This window comes from Mesoplodon mirus (assembly GCF_964341445.2).
Source record: "Mesoplodon mirus genome assembly, contig: HAP1_SCAFFOLD_657, whole genome shotgun sequence".
NCBI classification, from domain to species: domain Eukaryota; kingdom Metazoa; phylum Chordata; class Mammalia; order Artiodactyla; family Ziphiidae; genus Mesoplodon; species Mesoplodon mirus.
The window spans coordinates 89,779-99,241 of NW_028295371.1; the positions used below are offsets into that span (position 1 = coordinate 89,779).

Consider the following 9,463-nt stretch of genomic DNA (forward strand, 5'->3'; position numbering starts at 1 on the left):
AGGAAGCTGTTCTCCTGCTGCAGCTGAACTTTGGGGCTGCTAGAGCAGTTCTGTGAGACTCGGCTGAGAAGCTGAAGCAGGAAGGAAGGGGATGGCAGTTGCCCAAGAAGCTTCAGGATCTACTCAACGTAGATGGAGAACTCCATGTATCTTCTGCAGCCTTGGCTCAGAGGCCCAGAAAGAGCCAGGAAGGCTGCTGAGGTCCTCAGATACCCTGCTTGCTTTGATATTCCATCAAGAAGACAACCTTTCCCCAAAGCCACACCCTTGAGCAGTGCCACCAAGTCACACCAGTGCCCCTTTCTGTACCCTTCAGAGAATACCCGGGAGAGAAATATAATAAAAGGGAGCAAAAGACCAGGTCTTTTACCATCTTCTTGTGTGGGTGATCCGTCCTCTTCTTCTAGAACCTCATTTCCCTAGGACAGAAGGAAGGCACTGTGAGTCCATAAAGCAGTGAAATGAGTCTACTGATTGTCAGAAGACAGAACTAATCACCCTCCTGGTATCCATACATTTCCTGTCTGTGTGAGATGGCTGGGAGGCCCAGCAGAGGCAGATTTTGCTTGGCGAGGCAGGATCGGCCCGTAGGGACCAGGTCTGAGGCACGTTCCAGAGGGACCAGGTCTGAGGCACCTTACAGAGGGACCCTGGGACTGTCAGGATTAGCCTTGGTTATAGTTTAGCTCACACTGTTTCTCTCAGGTGGAAATCAAAGTTGTCAAATGAAAAAGCAAACCGTGAGATCATAAAACTTTCAGGAACCCTTTAGGATCCCCAATCCCATCCAGATACTCCTTTGAGAACATCTGGCTCAAGAGAAAGTTGTAGAGTCCCCACTGGGAGCTGGGCATTCCATATACTTCAGGCACACCTCCGTCAGAGCACTGCTCACGCTGAGTTATAACTCTGATTCCTCCATCAGATGGAGCTCCGGGATGGGTGGGATGGGTGGATTGGGGGTGTGGGCAGGCAAAAGCCATGTCACTCGGTCTTTGTGTCCCCCAGTGCCAGGAAGATGTGAGATGCCTGTGCCAGGTAAATACTAAGTGAATTGGAGGACAAACACCCTCTCAAGGGTCTGGCCTGGAAGACTTCCCTCTGGAACTCACCCCACGCCTATTACGCTGAGACCAGCGCCCTCTGCTAACCGGACAGTCCCTCTGCTCTGCACCCTGCCTCTAACAGATCCAAGTGCACCACCTTGGAAGGCTTCTTCCAGAAGAGCCCCCATCCTATTTGCACCCTGTGCCAGCGCCGGCAGTCCCTCTGACCGGGGAGGGGCACCAGCGTCCACCTTGCTCTTACCTCTGCATCCTCCTCTTCAGCGGTGGCGACGAGGCCCGCAAAGTTGCAGTCTGGAGACGCCGCTGGCGTCACCTGCAAAGGAGCAACAAAAGTCAAGGTGCAGATGCCACCGGCTCTCCTACCCAGCTCGCCTGGCAGCAAACGCAAACCAAGTCCTCAGGACAGAAGTGGTGCCACATGGAAGATCACATCTGAGGGAGTCTGTGATTCAACAACACGGTACCGTGTTTTCCAGGGCTCCCCTCCCGAGCACTGGGGGGCTTTGCCGATCTCCCTGGCAGGCCCTGGACTGAGCTCCTTGGGACTCGAGTACAGAGCAGAGCAGAGCGGCGAGGGCGATCCCATGCTCCTCTCTTACGTCTCCTTCTTCTGAGGGGGTCCTGCTGGCGGCCCGGGGGCAGGGGAGAGCCTCCCCGTCCTCTTCCGTGCCAGGGGCGATGTAGGAGCCGGACATGGAAGAGACGGTGTCGGTGCTGATCTGGGAGGACACCATGGACATGACCTTCCTTCTTCAAGTCTGGGTCCCCAGTATGTTGAGGGGGGCAGAGGCGGGGAGAAGAGTGTTTCCTGCCCTCAGCTCAACTCTTCATGAGGCCTGGCGCATTTGCTTCAGGCCAGCATGGAATCCCATCCCGGGGGCCTTCCCATCACTGGAGCTGAGAGTGGCCTGTCCCGAGGGCAGACGGGGAAGGTCTCCGAAGCCTGAGTTCCTGAACATTGCCCCTCATCCCTTTCCTGGCTGGTGATACATGGGGGAGGGAGGATAGGGAAGAGGTGGAAAGTGAGGAGACAGAAAGCTAGCTTCTTGCTTTGGGAAGGGACTGTACCACACCTGAGGGTGAAGTGGCTGAAGGGCTTCTCACCTCAAAAGTGGAGATCAAAGGAAATGCGAAACCTGCCCAGAGAGCTTGAGTCATGGGCTCAAAGCCACACAGGGCAAAAGAGAAAGGACAACTCAGTGCAACATGGGGTCCTGGATTGGGATGTTGGAATGGAGAGGAGCATTACTGGGGTGATCTGCAAGACGTGAAGGGGGTCTGCGGTTACATGGGATTACCAGGTCAGTGTTCATTTCCTGATTGTGATGGTGGTACTGGGATTATGGAGGTGTGTCCTTGTTCTAAGGAAACACACACTAAAGTATCTAGTGCTAATGGGGCAGCCTGTCTGCAACTTACTGTTAAGGGCGCAAAATATATATTGACTGGGATTACAGCGAATCTCTAAATAAATACGGAGTCACTGAACGTTTTTTCAAAAAGCCACCCAGCCAAGGGCCGGGGCAGGGATGAATTGGAGGGACAGGATCCACTCACGCTTCCCGCCTCCTCCACCGCCAACCCCCAAACGCTGCCTGCTGAAAGGGTGTGTGAAGCCCTGTGTTCTGGCCGCTTCGGAGCCCCCTCTTAGCTTTGGCTGCTCGTTGGCAGCATCCATGGACCCTTAAAAGTGCCAGTGTTTGGGTCCCAGCCCCAGAGACGCTAGTCCCAAGCATAGGGATTTTCAGGAGCTCCTGGGGATTCTTCCTGGCAGCCAGAAGCTTCTTCAGCCTTTTCTTACCTGGCAGGCAGTTCTGCCAGCCCCTGACCTTGCCCCTCTTCCCCCAGCATGGGCCCAGGCAGAGGGTGAGGAGGGGGGACAGTGACCGGCCCCACCTGTCAATCCAGGATGTACCCCTTTTGGCGGGGGCTGGAGGCTGAGCCTGGGGACCAGTGGAGAGGCTGGAGCCCCCATGTTCCCCCAGTGCTGGGGAGCGTGGGGAGGAAGGCCGGAGGGTGGTGGGGAGAGGGAGGGAGTCGTTGCTTAGGGGGTGAAGGGAGTCTCAGAGGGAGGTTGGGGCAGCCTCCTCAGCAAGCGGTGGGAAGGGGATGGGCTGCCTCCTGAGCTCTGTAAGGCCCCAACCCGCCTGGCCCTGCAGTGTGCGCACCCTTCGAAAATATTTTGAGTAATTAGCAAGGGAAAGCAGCAAGTTGGCGGGGGAATGCCAGGTTGTCCTGGAGCCAGCCTCCAGTGCAAGGAAAGAAAGGGGCCTCAGGAGAAAGGGGCCCGTGGAGGCTGGGCAGGATTGTGTAGGACAGTGCCCGTTTGTGTGTGTGTGTGTGTGTGTCTGTGCGCACGTGCACGTGAGTGCTGGGGGAAGGGGCTGTGCACCACAAGGGCGTGCTGGCGGGGCCAGGTGCAGGCTCGGGGGAGAGATGGGTTCCAGGCAAAGCTGGGGTGAGGGGGTGGAAAGGTGCCTGCTGAGTGTCACATATTTGCTGTGCCTCAGTTTCCCCATCAGAACTCTGGTACGTTGATTCCTCACAGGCTGGAGCTGTAGGGTCTAGGCACCCCGTCTTCCGTCTGCCCTGATGGCCTCCCTCAGCCCCAACCTGCATTGGAGGGAAGGCCCTGGGCGGGGTGAATGAACCCCAGGGTGGCAAGTGGGGCCCCAGGGGCTGGGGCCCTCTGACCTCACACCCTGTCCCTTCAGGAAGGGACCAAGGGAGGGAGGAGCTGGAGACAGGCCCAGGCGAGGACCGCAGGTGAGTCTGGGCAGGCCCTCAACTTGGGCGAGGTGGGGAACGTGAGCCGAGCCCTGGGCAAGAACGGCCTTTGTGAGTGAGTCCCCAGGGCCAGGGAGGGGGCTGTGCCTCCTTTGCCGCCTGCTCCTCGGGGCTGTGGGTACAGTCTCCCCATTGCACATAGAGAGGTGCCGAGGCCCTGGCTGCAGGGGACCCCCGAGGGCCGCCTCTCAGCCCCTTTCTCTCTGGGCACCCAGAGATCATGAGGAGTGCATCAGGGGACACTCTGCAGGCCTTTGGTGCCCCCCATCTTCCTCCCAGCCATTCCCCCTTGGGCCGTGGCCTCCCCAAAACTGGCCCATGCTTTTCCCCAGAGAAAGTTGCAAGCAGGTCCATTTTGAGACTTTTTAAAACTTTACTTTAAAAAATGTTTTTATTGTAAATCACTTTCTATGAAAAAGGTTAAATTGCCCGATGGGTTAGGAGAGTGGATGTGGGATGCAGCCCAGGGCGTTTATGGTGGAGCAAGACACTCCCCTGCAGGAGTGCAAGCAAGGGCACGGGGCCATCCCCCCATTCCTGGTCCCAGTGGTTCTAGCAAGCACTGCGTCCCTCCCAGTTAAGCCTCAGCTCTAGCTACACTCACTACATTAGTCTGTCTGTCCCCTTTCCCTCCGCAGCTTGGCTGCCCCAGCCCCTAACCCCCAGATCCCCATCTCCCCGCTGCTCTCAGCCTCAAGTTGGGCTCAAAGATTAGGGACACATACCCTCTGCCTCACCTCTAGGGATGAAGCCAGAAGATCCCAGAGGCCTTAGAAAATCTCCTGGCTCCACCCGGCACCCCGGCCTCCTTTCTGTCTCCTCTCTCTTCCCCCCTCCGCCTAGCTCCTCCTCACAGACTGCCGGGAGAGGCCTCTTGGGTGTTCATTTGCAGTCACCTAATCAGCATTGGTTGTACCTGGGAACTTGCTCTGGATAGAGACCTGGGGAGGAGAGCAGGAGAGAGAGAAGCTTGGAAGCTAAGGTGTTCTGGGGCGGGCCCTGTACTGATGTTTCCAGCTTGGCCAGGGCCCCTCCAAGCCGCAGCTCTCATAGTGCAGGGCCCTTAGCGTGTCTCTGGGGCAGGGAAGAAGTGGATCAATGAAACACTGTGTGTATGGGGGGCTGGGGAGCGGAGGCAGCAATTTGGGTCCTGGGCCCCAATTCTCAGCCTGCTGGACTAGAATCTGAGGATGGCCTGGGCTGGGGGCCGTGTGGCCTGGTGGGGTGAGCTGGCCCAGCCCCTGCCTGGGCGGTAGGGTGTCCATGGGCCTGCACTGGCGGGGAGGGGGGCAGTCTGGGCCCAGACTTCGGTGCTGTCTGGAGGTGGGGCAGGGCCTGGCTTCTTACAAGAAGGCGCCCAGGCTGGCCCAGTCATGCAGGTCAGAGGCCAGTGTGGCATCCCCGGCCTCAAAGAGGGGCTCGGGGGGCAGGGAGCTACGGGTGCTCTCGTCCCAGGGGTGCTCCAGGAAGGATGTGGCCAGGAAGGTCTCATCAAAGTCCAGGCTGTCGGTAGCCTGCTCCGCTGGAGGCCCCCAGGTAACAGGGCAGTCGATGTGGTGGCCATGGATGGTGAGGTCCACGTCCCCGTGTGAGGCAGGGCTCAGCGGCGGGATCAGCTCCGAGATCTCCAGCGTGCCCAGCTCCCCGTCCAGCGTGCCAGCGTCCAAGATGGCCTCCCAGTCAAAGTTGCCCTTGAGGGGTTCCAGCTCACCCTGCTCCTCCTGGGTCAGCAGCAGGGGGCTGGAGGGCCGCGGGACCTTGGCCTCCTGCTTGGGCAGCGGCTGTTGACGCTTGCGCCCCAGCCTGCCCTCGCCTGCACCCCAGCCCACCTCCCCAGTGGCCTCCTCGAACTCCCGCAGCAGCTGCTGGGCCTCGGTGCTCACGGTCAGTGGCCTGGCCCATGGGGCGGCGCTGGGCTCTGGCGCGGCCTGGCGGGCAAAGGCCAGGTGGATGTGGACTGGGGGCAGCCGCTGCTTCTTCAAGGCCCCACTCAGCAGCCGCTCGGCGTACTGGGGGTCGATGCGCCAGAAGCCCCCCTTGCCTGGCTCGTCCTTCTCCCGAGGCATCTTGATGAAGCCCTTCTTCAGGGACAGGTTGTGGCGGATGGAGTTCTGGACACAGGGAGGTAGGAGAGAAGGAAGACAGCTGGGAGAGTGGGTGGGGTCAGTGATGGGGGGCTCCTAGCGCCACTGCCAGTCCCACCACCACCTTCTCTCCGATGGGGGCAGGGGAGACAGAGGCGCTGCTCCGAGCGGGAGGCTCTGGGACACCAGCCACGGGGCACCAGGAGCTGGGAGTGCTGTCGGGGGCTTTTGTTCCCTTTGGCCAAGATATCTGCCTGCTCAGTCATCGGAGCCCTGAGCCACAGGGTGGCTCTCAGTGCCAGCCTGTCCTGCCCTCCCTCCCTTACCCCGCTGCTTGCGGCCTCTGGTCAAAGGCCTTGGCTCCCCCAGGTCCTGGACGGCCATCTCCCTCTGCCTGGGCCTGGCTGGCCTTCTCTGTTTGTGAAATGAGTGAGTGGGTGTGAGGGTGTGTGTGTGGGGGGATGAAGTGTGGGAGGATCTGATGACTTTCCTTGTTTCTAGAGCCGGCTGCTGGCCTGGGCCCTCACCCACCATGTCCCCCTCCTCCCACCCCAGGCTCTGAGGCCTCAGTTGATTATTACCCAGCCAAGAGCATAGCGCTCATTCCTGGGGCCTCTCAGGCTTGGGGTAGGGTGGGGGGTGGTGGAGGGTCTCTGCTTTCTCACCAAGGTTACAAATGGTACCTGCCCCAGGGTCAGGGCCCAAGCAATCGTGGAATAGCTGTGATTACAGGAACTCTGATCCTGTGACCTGTGCCACAGGGAAGGATCTGTGCATCCTCAGGGTCTCTGTCCCCAAGTAGCCCCTGATCCTGATGGTCGAAGAGGCTCAGGGCAGCGTGTGCCCAGCCTGAATCACCATCCTGCCTTGTTCACGCCTGGGTGCACAGTCCAAACCACGCTGGGGCACAGGGGTCTGGGGCCTGGTGGGTGGGGCCGGCAGGTGAGTAGTGCCCCCTGGCAAGACTGGGAGGTTTACATGGTGGTCTGGGCCCCTTGGCTGCTCTGTGCCAGGTTCCGGAGACTTGGAACATGAAGCCAGTGTGGGAGGAAAGAGCCCCTGTGGAAAGCACGTGGCTGAGGTAATTGTCCCCCCAGGGAGGTTGATGAGAAGAGGGGGAGGAGTGAAGGCAGGAAACTAGGGAGGGCTTTGGGTGGGGGCTGGCACAGCAGCTTTCGGAAGGCCCCGTAGCCCTTCCACTGGGACACCGATGGCCTTCACACGCCACAGCACGCCCCTCTCCCCTCCCAGAGCCCCTCCAGCCAACTGAAAGCAGGCGGGATGCAGAGTCTGGCAGGAACGATGCTCTGCCTCCAGTCAGGCCCTGACAAACTGACCTTGAGGAGGGTAGTGTCGAGGAATTCCAGGACTTGGGACAAAAATGTGTCCCTCAGTCCATCAACCTACCCTGGGGGGCTGTGTCCACGCATAGTTCAGCCCTGGTCTTTGGGCTGAGCCTGCCGGACGAGTGACAAGTTCTTTCCCCTTGAACCTCTATGTCGGCACCCCTGCAGCCCTCTGAACATCCTCCCTCCTCCGTCTCTGAAGTCAAAGGGGCAGCAGTCCAAGCACTGGGCTCCCTTGAGGTCCTTCCTGGACGGCCTTCCTCTCTCGGGGCCCTGGCCGTACCGCGCCTACTTGGCCTGCGGATCTGGGATGTGAGTCCAGTCCGCGAGGGCATGGGGAGGGAGGGAGGGAGTGCCTCCCTACCTGCCAGGTGGGATCAGCGTGGCGGAAGTAACAGAAGTTGTCCGTGATCCACTTGTAGATGGCCGACAGGGTGATCTTGGTGGCCTTGCTGGCCTGCATGGCCATGCAGATGAGCGTGGCATACGAGTAGGGCGGCTTCACGTGCGGGTTGGTGGCGTAGTCCACGTCGTCGGGAGGCGAGGCCTGCAGCCCCGAGGGGGCGCTCCGCGGCGTGCAGGAGGACGTGGGCTTGCCGGGTGTGTGCGGCTGCCCCAGGCAGGCGGGGTCCGCCGCCAGGGGAGACCCCGGCTCGGCCGAGCCTGCCAGCTCGTGGGAGCCGTGGGGGTCGGTGTCCCCCGAAGGCAGGGCGGGGAGCTCGGCGTTGAGAATGGAGAATTCCTGCAGCCACTGCAGGCTGGTCAGGCTGTCATTCAGGGCGTTGGACTCCTCCAGGCCGCCTTCCGGTCCGGCCTCCTCCGCTGCCCCTGCTCCCGAGACGCGTAGCCAGCTCTCCGCCATATCTGCGGGGACTCTCCGAGGGGGCTGTCAACATCCACGAGCCGAGCCGAGGGTGGCCGCCGAGCTCTCCGGCCCGCTGACTCCCGCGGCTTCAGTTACGCAGCCTCCCGGAAGCGGGCTTCCATCCCGCGATCCGGGGGTAGCCTCCTCCAAACGGAATGTGGTGCCTGCGGGGACCAGAGAGGGAACTGAGCCCTCTTTCCCCACCCCCGAGGGGAGAGTGTGGGCGAGGGGGGAGGCTCTTACTAAAATCCTTCCTGCAGCCGGGGAGGATCTTTTACTGCCGAGGTCTGGGAAACAGAAGGTGTGCCCGGGGCTCCGACCCACACGGGGTTCGCCTCGCTCTTTTCCTCTTGGATCTTTTAGAGGAGACTTAATTAGCCCAACGAGGGAATAGTGTAGGGGCATGCGAGGCCACCCCTTTCTCCCTCAAAGCGGGGAATTAACCCCCCTCTCTCCGTCCACAACCAATGGAAATGGGGCGAGAGAGTCCAGGAGGGCAGTACGACGGGTCGGGGGGCGGGGGAGGTCGTCTGATCTTTGAAAAGGGATATTAGGATGGGGCTCAAGGGGAAGGAAGGAAACAATACAGAGAGTTATAAGGGGGTGGGAAGTGAGTGTCCCCCAAACGCCTCTGATGTCAGTCCCCGGGCCCTCCACTTCCGTCGGGGACGGATGGGAGAGCGGGCTGGTACTGACGCCCTCCCTTCCCACGGCCGGCAGCCCTCCCCGTCCCTTACCTGGCTCAGAGCGCAGCCCGGGCCAAAGGAAGCTTCTCAAAGAAATTCCTCCCACCGCCCACCCTCACCGCGGCTCTCTGCTCCCAGCTCCAGGGCCCAGCCAGCAATCCTCGTCGCCACTCACGCCCGCCGGCGCCTCTCTGAAAGCCAGCGGCTGGGGACCGGCACTCAGTAGCCGCTCGCAAGGCGTCTCCTGCTGCCGTGGCGACGCCCCGCCCATATAAACAGCTTCCGCTTCTGCCATTGGCCAGGGCATCTCCAAAGAGACCGCGGGCTCTTAACGGCTCTCTCACGCGGTAACTCTCTTCCAGCTCCCTCCTGCCGCCCTCTCCCGCGCGCGACCCAGCCCCCTACCCGCCACCGCGTCCCGGCTCCGCGCATTCCCGCCCGAGGGCCCCGCGCAGGGCTCGGAGAGGCGCGCGGCTCGGCGCTCCCGCAGAGGCCCCGGGGCCCTCGGCGAGCAGTTCGCCGCGGGAACCGTCCTCCGCCCCACCCCCTTCCCATCTGGGCTGCTCAGAGGTGGCGACGGCTCCTGGGACGCAGCCCGTGGCGCGGGGGCCAGGGCTGGGTGCATGCT

The 9,463-nt window shown here is 61.1% G+C and overlaps 1 protein-coding gene across 1 annotated transcript; it reads right to left on the reverse strand.

The window, feature by feature from the left end:
* Window positions 1-5,197: 5,197 nt before the first annotated feature.
* On the reverse strand, window positions 5,198-8,146 carry LOC309797503 (forkhead box protein J1-like; the record flags this gene model as incomplete). The annotated part of the gene is made up of 2 exons (XM_082646020.1): window positions 5,198-5,965; window positions 7,649-8,146. The coding sequence occupies 2 exons, from the start codon at window positions 8,144-8,146 to the stop codon at window positions 5,198-5,200; spliced, it is 1,266 nt and encodes a 421-aa protein (XP_082502146.1).
* Between the last annotated feature and the right edge of the window lie 1,317 nt (window positions 8,147-9,463).